A 24,724-nucleotide genomic window follows, 5' to 3' on the forward strand; every position below is an offset into this window, starting at 1 on the left:
CTTCTTGCAGTCGTTCACAGGGGGACCTGGTCAGGATGTTTCCTGTGAGCTAAGCAAAGGTATTTTAGCTTCATGCTCATGACCTGGAACACCGGGTCCCCAGAGATGGGCCATTAGGTATATAGGCACCATCCCTTCAGTGATGAACTTGTAATAGAATACAGAGGTTCTTCCCTATTACGTCAATAGCATCTTTCTGTAGTCTTTGCCATCTGAGATCACTGGAACATGACTCTGCATACAGGCTGAAGGAGCGGCATCTCCAAGAAACCCTGTGGATCAGGAATTCAGGGCCACTGACTGAGTCTGCGGGGAGATAACTGTGTGTGTTTGCAGGTGGTTTCTGGGCTGACCCACTTGGCTGCATCTCTCAATATGGCGGCCGTAGCCCTGGGTTGGGGGCAGTTATGACTTTATGCTTTTCAGTTACCTTAGGATGGAAGCATTTGGGAAGGAAAGTCTCTTTACGGAGGACTCTATAAGTCATTTGATTTGCTCCCAACCAGTAGAGAAAAAGCGAAGCCAGGTCATCAAATAGCATACATCCCTAAACAAACTCTTTCTCCAACCAAAATGGATCCTTGTCCATTGGGTACCCCAGATACCACTGATGCAAAAAAACTAAAACAGAGCAAAGCTCTGTGGTTTCTGGAGTTTGCTGGGTGCTTGCTGCCCTAAACAGAAAATTTCATTTATTAAGGTCACTGACAGCAGATGCACCCATCGGCTCTAATTTACAGAAAAATGTGCATGTTTCTCAGTTACTTAACTTTTAAAGCCAATACTCAGTGACATTCAGCTCCATGATGTCCTGGCAAAATGGGACTTTGGCAACGCGTTCACATTCCCAGTTCATAGAAAATCGTTAGAGAAGGAGCAGTGTTGTCACAGTATTTTTTCATTCTAAAGTAAGACAATAGCCAGAAGAGAGCAAAAATGACAAGCTTACAGCATTTTCACTTTTAACTTCGATCAATTGAAGGCAGAATTGCCCGTCAGATAACTCTGTCGACACCCCCGTTGCCTGCCTGTGAGATTTCATCGGTAACAGCCACCTTATAAATGCATTTATGCATCTGATTTGTAGCAAGTAAACAAGCCATGCATTAGGATGACGGAAACCTACAAGAAATAAGCATCTTGGACAATCTTGGAAGCTTTGAGCACTGACTTGGAGAAAAGTCACTTTGCTTTGTCTCTACAACTTGGCATTTGGGTTTTGCTTCGTGCTGCTTTGCAGTTAAGCTAAGGGGAAGAGGAGAAAGGAAAGGGCATTGCTGTTTATTTTGAAACAGAAGGAATGACCATAGATGCCAGTAGCGTAGCTGCTTCCATTCTTGGACACCTCATCCCCATTCGGGGATGCTTCTGTACGAAACAGCTGTTCCACACCGGAGCGAGGCTGGCTCAGACATCATTGGCTGAGGAGGAAGCAGTCCGTTCAACTGGGGCGAAAGAAAGGGAACCTGTCCACTCTGAAAAACAGTGTGGTATCTTTTTAAAAAATTCTAAACATATATCAGCCATTAACCCAGCAATTGCACTCCTGAGCCATTATCCCAGAGAAACAAAAATATATCTTTAGACAAAAATCTTTACATAAAGGCCTATAGCATTTTTTGCCTATAACAGCCCGGAACTGGAAACAACCTATAAACAAACAATGGTACACCCATACCAGCATGAAAAAAGGAATGAACTTGTGATACCCACAACCTGGATGAAGCTCAAGGGGATTATGCTGAACGAAAAAGAAAAAAAAAACAGTCTAAAAAGGTTACCTACTGCGTGATTACATTTATGTAACATTCTTGAAATGGCAAAATTATAAAAATGGACGGGATGCCAAGGATTAAGGAAAGGGTCGTGGCCAGAGGGAAGTGAATGTAGCTATGGAAGTGCAACCATAGATCCTTACGCTGATGGAAACCTTATCCGTTGACATTGACTGTATCAATGTCAGTATCCTAATTGTGATATTCTACTAGAGTTTTGTAAGTTGTTACCATTGGGGGAAACTGAATACTTTACCGTGGATCTCTTTGTATCATTTCTTACAATCGCCTATGAATTTATAATTATCTCAAAAGAAAAAGTTCACTTAAAAATTAAATAAATTTTAAAAATTGTTTTAAAAAGCAAGGGAACCTGTGACCAGGGCAGTATAAACAGACTTAGGACAAGCACAGGTTTTGTGAGTGCTGACGGCTCCCAGGGTCGAATACACACCCACCTGCATGTGTGTGTGTGTGCGTGGGTGTGATGCACGGAACTACAAATCGTGTGCTACATGTGTCCTTCCCCTCCTCACCCCACACAAGCCAGGAAGTCCCTTAGCTCATTGTGGCTACGCAGGGGGCCTCCACTTGCTGTCATCCGGAGCTCTGTTGTGCGTGACCTTGTTTTGCATGTCATGCCACGTGCCGGGATGCCCATCCTCAGAATGGCCATGTCCTGGGGTAGGGTCTTTATTCTCACGGGAGAAAGGTTTTAATCCCTCTGTTCACAATCTCCCTAGAGTCCCATGTGGAGCATTTCCTAATCCAAAGCGCGATATACGTTTGTCTTTCTCTCTTCTTCATTTGCTGCTTGGCAGGTCTACGTGGTGCCGGAGGTGAGGTCACTGGTCAGGGTCTGATCTTCCCGTGCACACTGCCTAAAGGGTCACCCATCACCGGAGGTGAGGTCACTGGTCAGGGTCTGATCTTCCCGTGCACACTGCCTAAAGGGTCACGCATCGCCGGAGGTGAGGTCACTGGCCCGTGCACACTGCCTAAAGGGTCACCCATCTGCTGATTGGCATCAGTTCTGCTCTTAAAGCAGAACTCATTCTGCTCTTAAACTCATTCTGCTCTTAAAGCAGCCTAGGGAGAGGCTGGAGGGCTTGCCCTTGTTTTAGGAGGGAGAAGAATGATCTCCAGGTTGACGGCTGCTTAACCACTGCAGATCAACCCTGCAAACCCTATTAAGTCTCCGACGCTGTCTACGCGGCAGAATCAGACATCTACACACTTGGGCTGCCTCCTGAAGTCTGATACTTGAACCCCGTGCCCACTGACCATGAACCCCTCCACCATGTTTATTGGGCTTCTTTACATCTTTTTAAAGAGGAGAGAAATGGAGTCCTAACCTAGAGGCAATGTAAGAAAGTGTGGTTAAGACAAAGGCATGTTATGGCCACAGGGGACATAGAGAGTAGAGCCATTTAATTGGCCCCCTTCACCGCGCTTGTATAGGTGGCGGTGTTGAAGTTCTTTTCTGCTCTATTCCTCCGTGACCCCTGCCCCATCCATTTGTCCACCAAGGTGACACATCCCTTACTTGCTGTAGTGAGTCCTGGGCTCTGCTCTCAACGGCATCCATTTTATGTATTTACTTATTTATTTATCTTTTATTGAAGTATAGTTGATTTACAATGTTGTGTTAATTTCTGCTGTACTGCAAAGTGATTCATATATATATATATATATATATATATATATTCTTTTTTGTTTTCTTTTCCATTATAGTTTATCACAGGAGATTGAATACAGTTCCCTGTGCTCTACAGTAGGTCCTTGTTTATCCATTCTATGTATACTAGTTTGCATCTGCTAATCCCAAACTCCCAGTCCATCCCTCCCACACCCCCTTCCCCTTTGGCAACCACAAGTCTGTTCTCTATGTGACTCTGTTTCTGTTTTGTGGATATATTCATTTGTGTCATTTTTGTAGATTCCACATATAAGTGATATACATTTGTCTTTCTCTTTCTGACTTACTTCACTTGCTATGACCATCTCTAGGTCCATGCATGTTGCTGCGAATGGCATTACCTCCTTCTTTTTTATGGCTAATATTCCATTGCATATACGTGCCACATCTCCTTTATCCTTTCCTCTGTCAATGGACACTTAGGTTGCTTCCACGTCTTGGCTATTTTAAATAGTGCTGCAATGAACACTGGCGTGCATGTATCTTTTTGAATTATAGTTTTGTCTGGAAATCTGCCCAGGAGAGGGATTTCAGGATCATACAGCAACTCTGTTTTTAAGGAAACTCCATACTGTTCTCCATAGTGGCTGTATCAATTTACACACCCGCCAACAGTGCAAGAGGGTTCTCTTCTCTCTGTACCCTCTCCAGCATTTGTTATTTGTAGACTTTTTAACGATGACCATCCTGGCCAGTGTGAGGTGATACCTCATTGTAGTTTTGATTTGCATTTCTCTAATAATTAGCAATGTTGAGCATCTTTTCATCTGCCTGTTCACCATCTGTATCAACTGCATTAATTTTCAATGCTTTGCTCTTGCAGATGAATCTTTATCTTCCAAAGTGCAATTGTTTTCTCCATTAACCTATTCTTGATTTTATATGTGTGCATCAGGTCCACACATCTGGAGAGCTTAATGTAAATCGGGGTATCAGAAAATCCAATGATAGGGCAGCAAGAATAAAGGAAATGTATATAATATATGTTTTCTATATATAGAACGGGAAGTTTCTATATAAGGGAAGTTCTCTTCCCTTCCTGTGTGAGTTTCCAGTGAATCTGTATTTGTGACAAAATAGTAAATTTTCTGCAGAAAGAAGTTTTTGCAACCTCAGCTTAGAGATGCAAGCATGAAGGGGAGGGCAGTTAGGGTGGGGAGAGAGCGCTGGAACAGGACCAGTGCAGGTCTGCTGATCCAGACTTTTCGCTGTAAGATTTCGTTGGAAATTCATTGTGTAGAACATTGATTTTCATTCTCTAAATTAATTTATCTTATATATCACTAACCTCTGAGTTTCATAAACTCTATAACCACGTTACCATTTTTGCAAACCCCGAAGCTTAATTTCACGTTCTCGGGCCTGGGATGTATATTATTTTACCTTGAATTTACCTCTCAAATTAAAGCGAGTAGTTTTTAACACTTTTGTAAATCATTTCCCTAAAGAAGATAGTACCCTAAGTTATTGAGGAATGAAGTTGCACAATCAATTCAAACAGGATTAATAAAATTTCTGGTTACAAAACAACAACAACAGTAAACATTTATTGACTCACAATAGCTAAACTCTAAAAGCCTTTGGTATATCCTAGTCACTTATTTAACATCTGCCACGGGTTGTTTAGTTCACTCCCCACAGCTGTGCTATGCGAGATTTTCGTCACCGTTGCAGGTGAGAAAGTGAAGTCTGAGAAAGGTGACTTGTGTAAGATTTGCGCAGCCACCACTAGGCTACACTGCTTCTCAGGAGCCTTGAAGGATTTCTGGTTTGTTGGATTAATTGAGACAGTAGGTTTGTCTCTTCTCCAGCTGCAGCTCAATATCAAAAAACAACCCAATTAAAAAATGGGTGGAAGACCTAAATAGACATTTCTCCAAAGAAGACAAACAGATGTCCAAGAGGCACATGAAAAATGCTCAACATCACTAATCATTAGAGAAATGCAAATCAAAACTACAATGAGGTATCACCTCACGCCAGTCAGAATGGCCATCATCAAAAAAATGTACAAGGACTTCCCTGGTGGCGCAGTGGTTAAGAATCCGCCTGCCAGTGCAGGGGACACGGGTTTGAGCCCTGGTCCGGGAAGATCCCGCATGCCGCAGAGCAACTAAGCCTGTGCACCACAGCTACTGAGCCTGCGCTCTAGAGCCTGCGAGCCACAACTACTGAAGACTGCCTGCCACAACTACTGAACCCCGCGTGCCCAGAGCCCGTGCTCCACAAGTAGAGAAGCCACCAATGAGAAGCCTACACACGGCAACAAAGAGTAGCCCCCACTCGCCGCCACTAGAGAAAGGCTGCGCGCAGCAACGAAGTCCCAACGCAGCCCCAAATAAATAAGTAAATAAATAATAATTTTAAAAGAAAAAAGGAAAAGAAAGACAAGCCTGTTTAGACCAATGGCCTCCAGTGGTTTTCATGCAGCTTCTGTATCCTAGGAGTCCCTCCGTTCCTGTGTTCTTGAGTTTGCCTTGTACACTTTAGACACGTCTGCCTTGGAAATTAAACAGCAGGTGCACAGAACAGGAGGATGTAGATGTGGGTATCACAGGGGTGTTTCGGATAATACTTCCTCCACCTTCAACCTCTTCCAATTAGCACAGTTAATTTGCTAGTTAGATATTTCTAGGCAGAGTGAGAAAAGGTAAATTAGGATTGGGGAGATGGGGTTAAAGCAACGTTCAAATGATATTCCACTGAGGACCAGTATATATATATTTGAAAGGTGAGGTCAAAACGTGGGGTCAGAAGTAGTTTGAATACCTGTTGCTTTTGAGCCCTGACCCAGGGAGGACTCGTCAGAATGTCAAATGCAGCAATCCCCCCGAGGAGATGGATGGCACCTGCTGGAATTAGTTGACTTAACCCATCAGATGAAATGACGTCATGTATTTACAGTAGTCAGCATGGCGTCTGGCATGCAACAAGTGCTCAGTAAATGCTAGCTGCTATTCTTATTATTACTGTTACTGTTACTCTCACTCTCCCTTTCACAGACGGTTAAAGCGTCTTTGCTTAAAATGTGTGTATGAGGCCATTACACTGAATAGAAAAATCATAGAGGAGAAAAAAGTCTACGATGGAAAAGGAGACATCTGTTTGGACCATCTTGTGGGTTTTTGTATCATTAGTAGTATTTCACCTTCTATTTGAAATGTTCCCTTTGGACACTTCACACTTCCGAAAGAGCCCTTCTGTCCGTAGCTTTGGTGTTTAGGATCTTGCGGGCAGGCCTAAACTGCTTCTAAGAGCTTGAGCTCTCCCCATAAAGTCAACGCATCACCCCAGAGCTAGACAGACGTTTCAGGGGAGCTGCAGGCTGGCGGACTGGAGGCCCCTTGGATTCGGAACCAAACATAAGAGAGGAGCTTGGTAGGGTGTTAGTCAGTGTGTCCGGGTTTGAATCTGTGATTAATGCACAAGGTTTCTGCAAAGGAAAGCATAATTTTCCATTTTGTATCTTCAGCTTCATAGACGATCAAATCCAATGCAAAAAACAAAACAAAAAAATCTAGTCCCGAAACTGAAAATGGGTATGGATGGTGTAGGAGAGCGTCATAAAATAAGAGCGCTCTGAAGGGCTCGGTTTCTGGGATCATTCACCGTCCGTCGTCTCTGGACATTCTGTGCTCACAGCCCAGCTCAGGCGGGAAGTGTGAGGTGATCCCTCTTATTGCTGGAGAAGTTCTGGCCGATCTCTTTCTAGAGCTTTTCACTGGCTTCCATCACAGAAATGGCCCCATGAGCGTGCAGGCAGCGTCGTTCTCCATCACAAAGCCCGGATAACCTCCCACGACAAGTTCAACCTGTGGTCATTCCAGAGAGCAAAGGAGCTGCAAGCTTTCTTTTCTGCGAGACAGTGAAGTCCAGCAAATAGAGTGGCACAGCTGCATCGAGAGTGGGGAGACCTGTGTTCACTCCTAGCACTGTCCTGGTCTGGTTATCCGCTGCCCAGGCCAGCCAGCCCGTTGTGATGCTTGTCACCCCGGGGAAGCGCTGACCACACACACCGACCACGGAGCCTTCCTCTGATTCACAGGCACACCGACTCTGGTTTTCCCCCAGACGCATGTGTGCAATGCCACTGCATGGAACGGGGACACTTGTGTATGTGCAGGAAAGCGCTGGTGTGCTTGGTGACAATGAGGGCTATTTAGAGTTATTCAGATTCTCTCCAGCAAATGCAACACTCTGGAAGAAAAACACTTATAATTTAGTGTTAATTGGAGAAGATCAGCTGAGCAGAGCCACGAAAGCATCCCAGATGGTTGAGAGCAGATGCCAGAGCAGGAGGTACCATCACACATTACAGCTGTGATGCGATGAGGTCAAAGATGGGCTTTAGGCAGGAAACCACAGCATTACCATAACAACCAGGTACAACACCAAATAAGGATGCGTTTCCTGGAAACAGTATGAACTCGCACAGGAAACCCAAGAAGGAAGTGAAGCCAAGTCAGGGAAGGGTCATCCATACATAGGCAGCATTTCTGTCTTACAGTTTCCTGTTTCTTAGTTACCCTAATAATCCTAATTCTCTAGTTACTGTGTTTAGTTACCATGTATAAAAGTTATGTGTTCAGTGGTCTGCAACTCAAATCTCATTCCTGGTGTAATTCTTGAAATCTGTAAAAGGCCAACCCTCTCCTTTTATTATATGTCAGCAGGTATTAAACGTGTCGTCACTGGGAAACTCTCTTCTAAAAGTATGCTCCTCAGATAGGCATCATTTAGGAGCTTTTAAGAAACTCAGGTTCTCAGACCTCACCCCAAACTTACTGAATCAGAATCTTCATTTTAGGTGGGGCAGGGGAGATAAATTAGGAGTTTGGGATTAACATATACACACTACTAAATATAAAATAAACAAGGACCTACTGTAGAGACAAGGGAGCTCTACTCAATATCTTGTAATAACCTAGAATGGAAAATAATTTTAAAATATATGTATATATAACTCAGTCACTTGCTGTACACTTGAAACTAACACAATGTTGTAAATTAAGTATACTTTAAAAAAATAAAGCATTAAACAAATGTTGATCAAATCATTAAAAAAATATATATTTTAGCATGGTTCCCAAGGTGACAAATAAGCTTGTCAAAATTTGAAGGACACTGATATATAAGAAGAACATGCTACGGAACCTCTATTCTACATACAAGGTCTTGATTATTATTTTGGTCATCCAGAAGAATGAAAAAATGCATAAAGTAGCCTAATCAGTTCCTTACTATCACATTTGCTTACTTTTCTGTCACTATTTGGAAAATGATTAGGGACAGCTTCTAAACGTGTTTCTAATGAAGTTCTTCTGCATGCACTTAGGAGATGGGAAAGTGAGTGACGTGGTAAGAGGATGATCCCAAAATCAATGGACGTGGGTGAATCTGGTTGAATAGGAAACACACAGGATGTGGCGATGGGTGTGTTGATGTCTGTTTCACCGTGGCTGCCAGGGAAGGATTTAGCCTTTTATCGAGGGCCTTCGGACAGGAAGGTTCCAGGACTCCTGCATCACAAGCTTGCGGCAGGTGTGCCTGTGTTCAGCAGAAAGGGCTCCTGACATGGTCGGAGCCTCTCCTCTCCTGCACGTTGTTGTTGTTGTTGTTGTTAATATTTATTTATTTATTTGGTTGCACTGGGTCTTAGTTGCAGCAGGCATGCCCCTTAGTTCTGCCTCACCGACTCCTTAGTTGTGGCAGGTGGGTTCCTTATTTGCGGCATGCGGGCTCCTTAGTTATGGCATATGAACTCTTGCAGCATGCATGTTGCAGCATGCATGTGGGATCTAGTTCCCTGACCAGAGATTGAACCCGGGCCCCCTGCATTGGGAGCGCAGAGTCTTAACCACTGCGCCACCAGGGAGGTCCCTCTTGCTCAGATTTTAGCGGATGTGGAGGCCACCCTGGTCTCATCACTCAGGATGTGGAAATGCAGTGCGTGTAGTAGCCTCTTGCTCCCAACTCCTAGGTCCTAAAACCATCCTGCAAGAGTTTCATTTTCAATGCTTCCTCGGACCTCCTGTCTGGGCGGCATCTGAGTGAGTCTCAGACTATATTTTGTGCAACCTTTGCATTAGATCCAAGTATAGTAGGGCAAAACACCTCATCTTCTGTTTATTTATTACAATATTTCACTTGCTACTGTCTGAAAATACCCTCGAATCAAATAACAAATGCAAAGCTTCTGAACAAACAACACCAGCTCTCCCCCACGTATCCCCCACAAGCCAGCACATCATTTTTGTATCTTATGCATTGCAAATAAATAATCCAATCTTTTTTGGTCATATATTATTTTTCCCTTTGATGTGTAGGTTTTGTTTTTGTTTTTTGTTTTTTGTGGTACGTGGGCCTCTCACCGCTGTGGCCTCTCCCGTTGCGGAGCACAGGCTCCGGACGCACAGACTCAGCGGCCATGGCTCACGGGCCCAGCCACTCCACAGCATGTGGGATCTTCCCGGACCGGGGCACGAACCCGTGTCCCCTGCATCGGCAGGCGGACTCTCAACCACTGCGCCACCAGAGAAGCCCTGATGTGTAAGCTTTTGAACTTGATTTTATACTGTAGGTAACCCATATGCTTTCAAATGTCCCATCTGTGGGATCCCTTGAGCTCCATGTGATGGAGAGGACCACGACTGGTGTTTTGGAAATCTCGACCATTAATTTTGGGAAGAAGCACAAGATCGAGTTTACCTACATTCCATGGACATTGCTTCCAGCTGGAGACATTAATCTATGTGCTTGTTGACAGATATGTCCTGATGTTTGGCGTGTTGATTACGCTTCTAATCCCACATAAGCTAAACAAAGAATTGCCTTTCCAGGATTAATCAATGATGGCAGAATTTCTCTATCCCACTCAATAACTGATTCAGGAGAGCCTCGGAACATAGGGTAAAGCTCGCTTTCTGGAGCAACGCCTAGCATTTCCCATGCCCCAGGGAGAGTCATAGCCACCACCAGCTGCTGCAATTAGAAACTCTCATTTATCTTAAAATCCTAGCCTCCATGGGAATATTAGACTTTCACCATTCACCTGTTGATCACAGGAAGGACTTAGCTAAAGTAGTTTTAAGGGAACTTTTTAGGGTTTCCTGCGTTCCCTGGAATTACATTGAGTAGGTGGATGGTCTTCCTTAATGATTCATGGTGGGTGGCTGCCTCAGGAGCTATTTTCTTTCCTTAATGAGCTCGATGTTTCCAAAAGGGTGAATAGGGACATCAAAGCATTTTGCTTCCACGTTTTGCCTGAGTCGACCTACCTTGTAGAAGAAAAAAGACAGATCTGCTGAAATAGCAAGGCTTCCATCAGGCAAGCTGATTTTTTAAAATTTTTTATTGAAGTATAGTTGATTTACAATGTGCGTGTGTGTGTGTGTGTGTGTGTGTGTGTGTGTATATATATATACATATACACACACATATATATACATGTTTTCAGATTCTTTTCCATTACAGGTTATTCCAAGATATTGAATATAGCTCCCTGTGCTATACAGTAGGTCCTTGTTCCTTATCTATTTTATATATAGTAGTGTGTATCTTTTAATCTTAAATTCCTAATTTATCCCTCCCCACCTCTTCCCTTTTGGTAACCATTAGTTTGTTTTCTATGTCTGTGAGTCTGTTTCTGTTTTGTAAATAACTTCATTTGTATTATTTTTTTAGATTCCACATGTAAGCAATATCGTATGATATTTGTCTTTCTCTGTCTGACTTACTTCTCTTAGCATGATCATCTCTAGGTCCATCCATGTTGCTGCAAATGGCATTATTGCATTCTTTTTTATGGCTGAGTAATATTCCATTGTGTGTGTATAGATAGATATATAGATATATATATCACATCATCTTTATCCATCCACCTGTTGATGGACATTTGGTTGTTTCCATGTCTTGCCTGTTGTAAATAGTGCTGCTATGAACATAGGGGTGCGTGTATCTTTTCAAATTAGAGTTTTCTCCAGCTATACCCCCAGAAGTGGGATTGCTGGATCATATGGTAGCTCTATTTTTAGTTTTTGAAGGAACCTCCGTACTGTTCTCCATAGATGCTGCACCAATTTGCATTCCCACCAACAGTGCAGGAGGGCTCCGTTTTCTCCACACACTCTCCAGCATTTGTTATTTGTAGACTTTTTGATGATGGCTGTTCTGACGAGTATGAGATGATACCTCATTGTAGTTTGGATTTTAGGCAAACTGATTGCTTAACTCAGATTTTTAACTCCATTGTAAGAGCTGAGCTGCACTGAGCACTCCTAGTGCTGGGCTAAGAGTTTGGGATGCAATTCTCTTTCATCCCTTATGGCAACCTCTTCTACTATTACATGTTATCGCCTCTGACTTAGAGGCAAAGAACCCCAGTGAGCGAACCAGGGACCCAGGGCTCAAACCAGGTTGGCTTCTGTCAGGACCCAGAAGCCAGAGCTTGAGCAGTTAATTCTGCATTATAGCACTTCCCTTTCACGACAGAGCTAGAATTCTGCCCAAGCGCCCGAAACCCTTCTCTCCTGTGTGGCGCGCCACAGTCCTGACTCCAAAGAGTGGCTTGGCACCCACTCGTGGTGTGAATCAATGGAATGAACAAACTCTCCAGGACCCAGGCTTCACACCTGAAGGAGGAAGGACCCCGATTTTCATAGCACCAAGTTTTCTCCTTTAGAATGACAAGTTCTCATCTTTTCCAGTGTGCTAGCTCTTATTGTCTCTGGTTAAATAACAAAGCGCTCTTCTCGAAATGGCTTGTTTCCTGTATTTGTTTCGTTCCAGGAAGAATGTGAGAAAGCTTCGGAAATAAAGCGTTTCATTTATAAGCTATCCTGCAGCCCACCATCGGTAATTCAAAACTATCATCCTACGTAAATTGGTATCATTATACCTGGAGAACCTTCTGAAAGATAATATTTGTGGACCTCTGACTTCCAATGTATGGGTCTGAAAGCAAGAATAATCCAGCAGTATTTGTTCCCACAGGAGATTTCTGGGCACAGTTTTTAGAAGAGAAATATGTTAGAACTTTATAGGATCAATATCATGAAAAATTTAATGGTTAATGGGCCCCGGGCTTTCTGAATGAGATGCTGGCATAAGACCCAAATAGTTATTAGGTACAAGGGTGCCTCTTGCAGGAGAAAAAAGAACTAAAAGGAAATCAGAAATCTGATGGTTTTCTGTGTGTAAATGCATGGTGGCCTCAGCTAGATTCTCTCGTATTAATCCCAGCCCAGTGGTGTGCAGTGATTTTGATGAAAGGGATAAAGTTATCACTCTAGACAATGAATCAGAAAAATTGATGGGGACAAAGAAAATATCATGTATCATGTAGCAAGTATCATGGTCATTTGAAGTCTTGGAATTTGGAGGAAATATCTAGGGAGGAGTGTGAAAATGGGGAAGGATGCAAGATATATTTTCGTAGAAGGAGTCTGTGTCGTAAATGCAGCTGCAGCTTCGTCTGAATATGAAAATAGCCTAGAGGGGAATCTGTACCTAGGAGGTGTAGCTGGCTTGAGCAAAGGCAAGGGTCACCAGGAGGCTTTGGGAACAAACGCCATCCAAGACCCTCTGCGTGCCCCGGTCTCTAGCCTGTGTTTACTAGGCTTTTGCGAACACGTGTTGAATGCATGGATGAGGAAGTCTAAGAGGCAACAGTGCATTTGAAAGGCATCTTTTAAAAATTACTGGACTATTTTTTAATATGTATTTATTTTAATAATGCTTCTTTTTTTTAAAACTAAAAAAAATTTTTTTTTCATTTTTTGGCCGTGTCGTGTGGCTTGCAGTATCTTAGTTCCCCGACCAGGGACCGAACCCGGGCCCTCAGCAGTGAAAGTGCAGTCTCCTAACCACTGGACCGCCAGGAAATTCCCAGTAGACTTTTTTTTTTTTTTAGCAGTTTTAGGTTTATAGAAAAACAGAGTAGAAAGTACAGAGAGCTTTCCTATATTCATTTCTTCTGCACACAATTTGCCATGTTATCTCTTGTATTAGCGGGGTACATGTGTTGCATTTGATGAGCCAATATTGATACATTATTATCAATTAAATTACATGGTTTACATTAGAGTTCACCATTGGAATTGCGCCTCCTGTGGGTCGGGACAAATGCGTAATGATTACAGCATCGTACATAATACTTTCCCTGCCCTAAAAATCCTCTGTGCTCTGCCTCTTCTTCCCTCCCTCCCCTCCAACCTCTGACAAGCGCTGATCTGTTTACTGTCTGCCTAGTTTTGCCTTTTCCAGCATGTCATAGAGTTGAATCATGCAGTATGTAGCCCCTTCAGATGGGCTTCTTTCACTTAGCCCTATGCATTTAAGGTTCTTCCATGTCTCTTCATGGCTTGATAGCTCATTTCTTTGTATCACTGAATAATATCGCGCTGTCTGGATGGACCACAGTTAGTTTATTCGTTCACCTGCTGAAGGACACCTTGCTTGCTTCCAAGGTTTTGGCAATGGTAAATAAACATGCTCTAAATATTTACATTGTGTCCATAGAAGTTATCACGGAAGCCATATTTTTTAAAAAGGCATTTCTTCACGGCATTTTCTTCATGCTAAGATACTTCTATGTAATATATGAAAGGTGAATTTCATTTGAAATGGAGGTGCGTGGTTGTATGCCCTTTTGCAAAATAGCAATTAAAACACAAGGAAGTAAAACCCTGAATGCTCTGCTCTCTGCCTAATCTGTGTTATTTTATTTAGAAATTACTATATGCACCAAAATGCCTTTGAAGGCATTTTTCCTTCAAAGCGTTAAGTGGGGGGGCGGACTTCCCTGGTGGTGCAGTGGTTGAGAGTCCACTCTCAACCGATGCAGGGGACACGGGTTCATGCCCCGGTCCGGGAAGATCCCACATGCCGCGGAGCGGCTGGGCCCGTGAGCCATGGCCGCTGAGCCTGCGCGTCCGGAGCCTGTGCTCCGCAACGGGAGAGGCCACAGCAGTGAGAGGCCCGCGTACCGCAAAAAGAAAAAAAGTGTTAAGTGGGGGTTACATCGCCTTGTTGCTTCTTCCTCTGTGAACTCATTAAACTAATTACCATTTTCAAAGTGATAAGCCTTAAATTAGTGTCAGAGTCAAACTCCCCCAAGCCCGAGTGCACACGTGGTTTGCTTAGCTGAACCAAATCACAGCACGATAAATGTCTGGCTGACGATGATTTATCATGGGTGACAAATCACTAAAATGGCCCCGTGCATATTATTTTTGGTCCTGAGGATGACATATAGGTATATGGTGTGGCTTCTAGGAATGTTTATTATATGAGTTAAAACACTGAAAAAAGATTAAATGTACTCTAGCCTGGGGCACTGCAATCCAATAGCAAGAATGTGTCTGGTAACAGATGACTGGGGTCTTGCTTTCACATCAGAAATCATCTCTGCCACCTCCGTGGAGGGTTGTCTCTGTGGCCTTCTACCCCTTTTCTGGACCAAGTTGGTGAAGGTGCAACCCTGGAGAGCAGGGCCTGTCTCCGCGGAGGGCGTGACCTACCTGATGGATAGGATTACCCATATCCAGTTATTATTTCTGCTGCAAAGGATGCCTGGTGTCCTTTTAGAATTCCAGGTGTGTGGTTACCTACAGTGAAGAGATGGTCCCCTGTCGAGACGAGTGATGCTATAGCCACCCCAAGAGGATGTGGAAAAGGTTGTATCTCACATATAATGAGGCTTTCTGGGGAAAGCAGGACAGCGCCTAGGCTGGTCTGAAGATGGCTTGAGGGAGATGGGAAAGGAGACAGATCCAGCTTTCATGGTGGGTAGGAGCTGGGGCTTGGATGTGGGTTCCCACATGGAGGTAGGAGCTGGCATAGTTTGAACCTTCCATGGGCACTGGGGGAGGGAGCCCCCAGGCTTTCTTATTAGCTTGTTGGGCACAAGTGGAAGAGGCAGAGGTGAGACTTAAAAGCTCTTAGCTGTCAAACATCAAAAAACCGAGTCAGACCCTTTAATACCTCAAACAGTAACTGCATGCATGGACTAAATTAAATTGGCAGCATGTGAATGTAGCAATCTCCGTGAAAATTGTAAATTATATACCTCTGGTCTGACCATCATTTTCTTCTGATCTGAGAGCAGGTGGTAGCTTCCTAATCAGAGAGTCCGTGTTTCAGCCCATTCCTCAGTCTTCAGCTGGCTTCTGTTTTGTTTTGTTTTGTTTATTCTTATGGAAAATTTGAGGCATCCATAGAAGCAGAGAGAAAAGTGCAGTGAACTGCCATATGCCCTGGATCCACATTTAACAATTAATGAAGTCACGCCTGATTTTATTAATCCACGCTCTGTACTCACTTCCCTTCTTCCTGGATTAATTTGAAGACAGCAGCCATCATTATCATGTCATCCATGGGTGTTTCGGGATGTAACTCTAACTTTTTTTCCTTCATGTCTTTTTTTTTTTTTTTTTTTTTTTACTCCTCTGTGATTTTCACTGAGTTCATCCACTTAACTCTGCAGGGTTTGAGAGTTTGGGTTTTGCAGTCAGACTTAACTCTTCCTTTCTGGGTCTCTCACTTCCTAACGGTGTGACTTTGAACAGGTCATGTATCTTTTTGGAGCACTGTTGCCCTCAGCTGTGCAATGGAGCCAATGCTCTTTACTCGTAGGGTTCGGTATGATGTAATCAAGAGAACATGGAATAAAGGCCTCTGCAGGCAGAGTGTTCAACACATGGTACCCATTACTCTCATTGTTGACCATGGTATCATTATTATTTTGAAGGGTTGCTATATGGGGGTTAGTATACAATGGGAAGTATGGGGAAAGAAGGTGAGGAAAAGAAAAAGGAAAGTGTGAGGAATATTTATCTTCATGATGGACAGTTTTAGACCTGGGTATCTATGGTAAGTATGAAAAAGGTCATTCAGCATAAAATAGTTTTAGAGATGTTTGTTTGTATAAGAGGAACAGTGATGATTTAGTTTTTTCCAGTCAATAAGGAAAACCAGTAGACTTCTTTATAGCCTCAGGCCAGCTGGTGATTGCAGCAATTTGGCTTCTCTCTTCCGGCATCTTCCTCCAAGGGGCTCATGATCTGTGAGCCTGATTCCTCTAGAACCTTTATCAGGTCTCCCTACAGGGTCACCCCGTGATGCCTAGACGTTCAAATGATGCTTGTAGATGATACTTAATTCACTGACTGCATCTTCTCATTGTCTCTGCCAAGAGCCCGGCCACTGTGGCTCCTTCTGATTCTGCTGCATCCCCTGTTGGGATCAGCACAGGAGAGCTCAGTGTGTAAGACCATCTCCTTCTCACCGTGAGAAATTAACAGACAGGTCGATGAGAGCGAATCACCTCCCTTTCTCTTGTAAAGATTGCACTATTTTAACACTGAGTGTTTTCTCCCCTTCAGGGCAGATCTTGGATGTTCTAGATGAGTTGAAACTGGCTAATAACACCCTGGTCTACTTCTCCTCGGACCAAGGAGCACATGTAGAGGAGGTGACTGTCAAAGGGGAAGGTCACGGAGGCAGTAACGGAATCTATAAAGGTGAGCAATCTGTGCAGGTGGGAAATGGCACGGTGTCAGCTCTGTGCTCTGCCTGCCCCCCGCCGCTTACCCCCTCATCACCTTCTCCTGGACCTTGGAGCTGTGGTGCTATTCTTCTGCCACTTGAAACATACAGGGCTTTATTGGGTCACAGGCATTGAAAACTCAGATGGCCAAAGTGACCATTTCCGCTATGGTCCCCCCAGAACTTAAAAGCACGCATTCTGTGTCCAGACATTAAAATGAGGGTGTTTTCCCCCTAAATCTAAATTCAGCCCCATAGTAGTTGGTTCATAGTGTAGTTGGCCCCATAGTGTAGTTGGTTCAAACAAGACCCCTTACACCCTCCCCCCATGACCTCTACAACTACAGTTGCTTTAAGCCTGGAAGTTTGTGTTGATTTGTTACAGCAACAATAAAAAGCTATTAACTTGTATTTGGGCATCAGAAGTTTGAAATGGGTCTCACTGGTCTAAAATCAAGATGGTAGCAGGACTGCATCTTTCTGGAGGCTCCAGGGGAGAATCCATTTCCTTGCCTTCTCCAGCTTCTGGAGGTGGTCACTCTCCTTGGCTCGTGGACCCTTTCTTCCACCTTTAAAGCCACCAATGCAGTGTCTTCAAACCTTCCTCTCTCTCTCTCTCTCTCTCTCTGACCTCTGCTTCCATAATTCCAACTCTTTCACTTACGCTGACTTTCTTGCCTGCAATTTTAAGGACCCTTGTGATTATGTCAGGCTCACCCACGTAATCCAGAGTAATTTTTCCTATTTCTAGACCCTTAATCATATCTGCAGAGCCCCTCTTGTCATGGAAGGTAACCTAGTCACAGTGTCCGGGGATGAGGATGCTGACATCTTTGGGAGGTCATTATTCTGCCTATCTCCATATGCTACAGCATTGTGGGCTGATGCTTCTTTCCTGACAGAGCATTAGCTAAGCCACCACCAAGATGGATCAGGCTACCTGTCATTGGGGATATTAGATAAGACCCATCTGCTGACCCCAAGTTGCTTATACAACATACACTCTGCGAATATGAGACAGAGATACCTGGGTATAATAACATGTGGCCCATTTCACAAAGACTTAGGTGAGATACCTCAAAGGGCATATCCGTGCTAAGGGTTAGGACACCACCCGAATCTGCAGTGGGTGTGGGTTGGATGTAACATGGGGGAGGATGATTAGAAGTGACCATGCAAAAGGCAAAGCAAGGTGTCCCAGACAGTAGGGGCTGCTGAATAAAGCAAGATGCGTGACACATAGGGAAGCGCATTGAATTTTGCTCCCTAAAGCCATGAGGTGCTTTATTGCCCTTTCATTATTCTCTCACATGGATGTTTCACAGATTCCCAGGGACTCAGGAAATCAGAGTTTACCTACAAAGATATGAAATGCTAATCTACGGAGTGCTTTCATCCATTAGTTTACAAAACCCTGATTGAACTATGTATCTGGCACTGGGTTAGAGGCAACAATACGGTCCCTGCCCTAAAGGAGCCCATGGTCAACGGGTTGGGTAGGTGGGTGGCTGGTTGGTTGGGTGGATGGTTGGATGGTTGGTTGGGTAGATGGCTGGTTGGTTGGGTGGGTGGTTGGGTGGGTGGGTGGTTGGGTGGGTGGTTGGTTGAGTGGGTGGATGGTTGGGTGGTTGATTGGGTGGTTGGTCGGTTGGGTGGGTAGGTGGGTGGCTGGTTGGTTGGGTGGATGGTTGGTTGGGTAAATGGCTGGTTGGTTGGGTGGGTGGTTGGGTGGGTGGGTGGTTGGTTGAGTGGGTGGATGGTTGGGTGGTTGGCTGGGTAAATGGCTGGTTGGTTGGGTGGGTGGTTGGATGGTTGGGTGGTTGATTGGGTGGTTGGTTGGTTGGGTGGGTAGGTGGGTGGCTGGTTGGTTGGGTGGATGGTTGGTTGGGTAAATGGCTGGTTGGTTGGGTGGGTGGTTGGGTGGATGTGTGGTTGGTTGGGTGGGTAGATGGGTGGATGGTTGTTTGGGTGGGTGCATGGTTGGATGGGTGGTTGGTTGGGTAGGTGGGTGGATGGTTGTTTGGGTGGGTGGATGGTTGGTGGGTGGTTGGTTGGGTAGATGGTTGGATGGTTGGTTGGGTCAGTGGCTGGTTGGTTGGGTGGTTAGTTGTTTGCATGGGTGGTTGGGTTGGGGGTGGTGGGAGGAAGCCTAAGGAGGCCCATGCGATTTAACAAGGGTGTCGACATTCTTGGCACAAGATGCCTGTGGTGCATACAGCAAGGAGAGCCTCACTCAGCCAACAGGGCCCAAGAAATTTTCCCAAGGGAGACCAGGCTGGGAAGGAGGTAGCCAGGGTGTGCTTGAGCTCTTATCCTTCTACCTCGAGCTCTTTCCACTCTCCCAACCACATACCCTCCTCAGTAGAGCTGGGATGAGGAGAGAAGCACATGGCTTACTCTGCAAACTGGCAGGAATTGGGTAACACCAGATCACACCAGTCCTGAACCAAACAGACAGCGAAAAGGCAGTCTGTCACCCATCCCAATGGCAGCACGTAGCCTGTGAAACCTTATACTTCTATTTACATCCTCGACATGCACATCTGAGTCCTTTCAAATTCTGAGCACTGGGGGGCCGGGACCTTTGTTTACACCTTCGGTTACCTGGAACCCAGGAGGGAAGGATTCCTGTTCAGTGCGGGTCTGGACAACCTCGCTGGATGTTCATACCACTTCCTTTGCTTGTCATCGTTCCCTCCCCAGTGCAGGATACACGACTGATACTCAGCACGGGTGAAATGACTGAGCAGGTGTCTCTACCCGGAACAGGATTAACCCCCTCTTTCAGCCAGCCCTCCTCTATTCAGTCTTATTTTCGAGGAGCGAGAAGTGAAAGTATGTATTCCTGTAGAGTAAGATGAGGTGCTTTCGTCGTATTTCCTTGAGGTTATGGACTGTGTGCGGAGAGTTGTTTTTATGTTATTTTATACACGATAGTGTCTCTCGAGATGGAGTCCCAGACTGCATTTCATGCACGGGCTCCCCCGTCCATTCATTCCCCCGGTGAAGGTCTGTTAGGTTCCAAAGTTGCTTAGTGGCTGCTGCCGAGACGTATACATAAATCACAGTAATAGATGTGGTCAGCAAGTAATACGTTACTTAAGAAAGTCACATATGTGGTGTGACGGAGCTTTGGTTCGGGGACAGATGACCACCTGCGATGAATCTGAGGGAGGCTGATGATGAAAAGAAGGAGATGTACTGGCATTTTGCGTCGATGGCTGACTCTTGAGAGACCTAAGTGGATGGTGAGGATGAGTCAGAAAGAGAGTGCCCGAGGTCTGAAGGATGCCTTGGAATTGGGCTTCTCATACAATCTGAAGAGCAGGCTCACAGCTGCTCCCTGGTTTTTTTTGTTTTTCTAAGAAACATATTGAATGTGTTAGACATACTTTGTTTGAATGCTAGAACTACCATCGGTGTCTGACACTGTATTAATATCTCAGCCACCACTCTATTGCGAAGCATCATCCCTTTGTCAAGTTTAGTTGAAATCAAGTTCACAGTGAAACATTGTTAACGGTATGATGCTTAAAAAAAAAAAAAAAAAAAAAGATGTGGCTTCCTTCTAGCTATGGGGAATGACCAAAGACTTCTCAGTGTCAAGACGCCTTGTTTTCTAAAGCTGTGAACTTGCATGCACTCCTATGATTTATGCAAACACAGAGAAATCACACCGTTTGAGCTCACTGATCAAAAGGGCATCCTTTCAGAACAATCCTGACTTGCAGTCTTCATCAGAACTGCTCCAAAAGATCTATCCTTCCTCACATGGCCTTCTCTTCTCTAGTCACATCCCATCCTGCCTCACTCAACTAAGGGCACTCCTACTATCCCTTAGGGCCCCCCGAGATAATCCACGATAATCTCCCCATCACACCATCAGTCATGTAATCATATCTACAAAGTCCCTTTTTCAGAAAACAAGGTACAATTCAAAGGTTCCAAGGATTCCAACATGGACATCTTTAGGGGTCATTATTCAGCCTTCCCCTAAAAAAAAAAACTATACTATTTGAGCTCAGTGATCCCTCCGTATTCCTCAGTCTGTTTCACTAATGAAATCTATGGACCACCTTGGTAGAATGGCTGTGATTAAATCACGACACAGAGTTCAACAGCTAATCCCTTTTAATCAGAGGAACATTAGATTCTGCTGTAGTCTGCATTTCAAAAAATTAATTTAATTTTGTGGGGTTGAGGGGATAGTGACACTACTAGTTTTTTCTCTCTCTCTTTTTTTTCTAATTGAAATATAGTTGACTTACAATGTTGTGTTTGTTTCAGATGTACAGCAAAGTGATTCATTTATACACACACATATATCTATTTTTTTCAGATTCTTTTCCCTTACAGGTTATTACAAAATATTGAGTATAGTTCCCTGTGCTATACAGTAGGACCTTGTTGATTATCTATTTAACTTTTAAAAAAAATTGATTTATTTTATTTATTTATTTTTGGCTGCATTGGGTCTTCATTGCTGCGCGCGGGCTTTCTCTAGTTGCGGTGAGCAGGGGCTACTCTTCATTGCGGTGCGCGGGCTTCTCATTGCGGTGGCTCCTCTTGTTGCAGAGCACGGGCTCCAGCAGTTGTGGCATGTGGGCTCAGAAGTTGTGGCTCATGGGCTCTAGAGCGCAGGCTCAGTAGTTGTGGTGCACAGGCCCAGTTGCTCCGCGGCATTTGGGATCTTCCCAGATCAGGGCTCGAACCCATGTCCCCTGCATTGGCAGGCAGATTCTTAACCAGTGCGCCACCAGGGAAGCCCTGTTTATCTATTTTATGTAAAGTAGTGTGTGTCTGTTAATCCCAAACTCCTAATTTATCCCTCCCCCACTTTCCCCTTTGGTAACCATAAGTTTGTTTTCTATATCTGTGAGTCTGTTTCTGTTTCACGGATAAGTTCATTTGTGTCATGTTTTAAATTCCATATATAAGTGATATCATATGGTATTTGTCTTCCTCTGTCTGGTTTCACTTAGTATGATAATCTTTAGGTCCACGCATGTTGCTGCAAATGGCATTATTTTATTCTTTTTTATGGCTGAGTACTATTTCATTATACATATATATCACATTTTCTTTTATCATTCACCTGTCGATGGACATTAGGTTATATTCCATGTCTTGGCTATTGTAAATAGTACTGCTATGAACATTGGGGTGCATGTATCTTTTTGAATTACAGTTTTGTCTGGATATAGGCCCAGGAGTGGGATTGCTGGATCATATGGTAGCTCTATTTTTAGTTTTCTAAGGAACCTCCAGACTGTTCTCCATAGTGGCTGCACCAAAGTACATTCTCACCAACAGTGTAGGAGGGTTCCCTTTTCTCCACACCCTCCCTAGCATGTAATATTTGTAAACTTATTTTCACCTTTTCCCTAACATATCCTCCCTTAGCTGGGACCAGAATAACTTCCCTAAGATTTTCTTAGCGTTTAGAGTTTCCTTCCTCTTCCTCACAGCTGAAAATTCCCCGAAGTCTCGGATGAGAACATCATACTCCTAGCTCTGGCTTCCTTTTCATTCCTCTCCCAAGTCAAGGTCACCCAGCAGGAGGCTCCCCCCTCAACCCCCTGCCTCCCTTTTACTCTGCGTAAAGGCAAGTAATAAGTGTCAATGGAGTGGATAAATTAACTCTATAGATGGCTTCTGCAGAAGCATTGGTTGGGTGTGAGGGCTGAAAATCGTATTTCCCTGAGTGTTCATGAACGTAGACTTTCTCCACGGGCAGAGAAATGCTCTCCGAATTCCCTGATGCCTGCAAGAAAGGCACCGCAGTTTTCCTTGCAGTGCAGGTTCCAAAAGCCAGTGATTGGCTGGAGTCCATGTGGCTTAGGAGTTCCTTCTTACAGTCACTGAGTTTGGCGGCTCTTTGCCTCAGGCAGTCCCACGGCTCTCAGAGCAACAGGTGCTTTTGTTGGAGAAAAAAAAAAAAAAAAAAACAGCAAGAGGCTCTGCTAGTTTATTAGGGGGTGGTTACGTTCAGGTTCATTCTTCAGATTTTAGCAAACATTTTCATCAGCTCCCCAAGAGAGGGCAAAGCTGGCTGGTCTTGCTGGTATCAGGACTTGTGTGCCAGGAGGCATCCCCCAGGCTTCCCCAGGCTTTTCCTCTTTGAAAGAAGCTCACGTGTTATCCTCACCTAGCAGTTCATTCCTTCAGTTAAATTCCACTGAGAAGCACGCATATACTGAGCCCCCATAGGATGCCAGGCTCGGGGCTGGCTTCTAGGACATGATGACAGCGAATACAGGGTCCCCAGCCTCTAGTAGCTCATATTCTTTGGTTGAGATGGACATCTAAGGAGATGGTTTCAGAATAACAAAGTAGAAAGGAAGCTCTGAGAAGGGACGATTAGACGTTGTTCCCCAACCTGGGAATTCAGAGAACTTCCCAGGAGACATGGACCTTTTGCAGGCTGATGCTTGGGAGTGTTGGCTGGGAGAGGAGAGGTGGAGAGTTCATTCCAGGCAGGAGTGAGATGCTTTACAGGGAACAAAAAAGCAGCTCAAGGTTGCTATAAGAGATGAAGGTGTCAACCAGGGATACTGGGCGATGTAGCTGATGAAAGGTACCCTACATCCACGTTAGTATGTCTGATAGAATGAAGTAGATAGATAGACAGACAGATAGGGATGGATAGATAGATAGATAGGGATAGATAGATATGATGCATGGATGGATGGATGGATAGACATAGGTAGGTAGATAGATAGATAGATAGCTACCTAGATACATAGATAGATAGATAGATAGATAGATAGATAGATAGATAGATAGATAGAGATAGATGAACAGACATAGGTAGATAGATAGAAATGTGTGTATATATATTGTGTGTTTATATATATTTGTATATGTGTGTGTGTGTGTGTGTGTGTGTGTGTGTGTATACATATATAGTTATTGCCATTTGGGTAGTAGTTAAAATTGGAGGTCAAGAATATCACCCAAATCCACTCTAAGGAAAGGGTAAAGAAGTGAGAATAAGGATGAGTTGAGGGGTAACATAAGATGTCTCATGTTTTTGGCTGGTGTGGTTGGGTAGATAGAAGTACTTTGAGGCATTAGGACTCCCAGGCAGCGACTTGGTTCCCTTGTCTTTAGAATTTGAATAATAGGATTGTTATTATAGGAACATCGTAGAAGACTGTTGAGATGACTAAGAAGTCAGTACATGCAAAGTGTGTCCTCAGTGCCCTTAGTGAGGGCAAGGAATACTGTCGCCTGCCAGAGTGCAAGAACTACGATCCAGACGTATTCTACTCACATCTGTATGCTTAGAAGCTAGAATAGGGTCTGACATATTGTAAGAAATTAGTTTTGAGTGAATATGTAAATGAAAAACCACTTGAGCTTAGATTTGAAGGATCAGTGGTTTAACTCAATGAAGCGGGCAGTGAATCAACGTGCTTGTATCGGTAAACCCATTGGTATTGGTGATTGATTAGATATTGGGTTTGAGGGAGGGGAGGACGTCAAAGCTGTCTCTTCCGTGTTTGACTGGTGTGATTCGCTAGACAGAGGTTCCCTTTAGGAATTAGGACTCCTGGGCAGAGACCTATATTGGGTTGGTGTATGGGATCCTTTAGTGTAAGAAGAGAAGAGGGTCAGGGACCAAGCCGAACATAAAAGGTGATACGGGAGCTGACGATCCAACAAAGGAGATACGGAGAGAGTGACAGGGAAATAAGAAGAA

At 44.2% G+C, this 24,724-nt stretch overlaps 1 protein-coding gene across 2 annotated transcripts in view; it reads left to right on the forward strand.

Annotated features, from left to right (window-relative positions):
• The window catches only part of STS (steroid sulfatase), a 183,770-nt gene that overhangs the window by 129,262 nt on the left and 29,784 nt on the right, over positions 1 to 24,724 (forward strand). For both annotated transcript variants that reach the window (XM_027095477.1, XM_027095478.1), the window contains exon 8: positions 16,857 to 16,994. In XM_027095477.1, coding sequence (XP_026951278.1) covers positions 16,857 to 16,994 — 138 coding nt within the window. The remainder of the gene's footprint in view (positions 1 to 16,856; positions 16,995 to 24,724) is intronic.

This window comes from Aethalodelphis obliquidens, unplaced genomic scaffold, assembly GCF_003676395.1.
Source record: "Aethalodelphis obliquidens isolate GAN/ISIS:26980383/991018 unplaced genomic scaffold, ASM367639v1 scaffold91, whole genome shotgun sequence".
Taxonomy (NCBI): domain Eukaryota; kingdom Metazoa; phylum Chordata; class Mammalia; order Artiodactyla; family Delphinidae; genus Aethalodelphis; species Aethalodelphis obliquidens.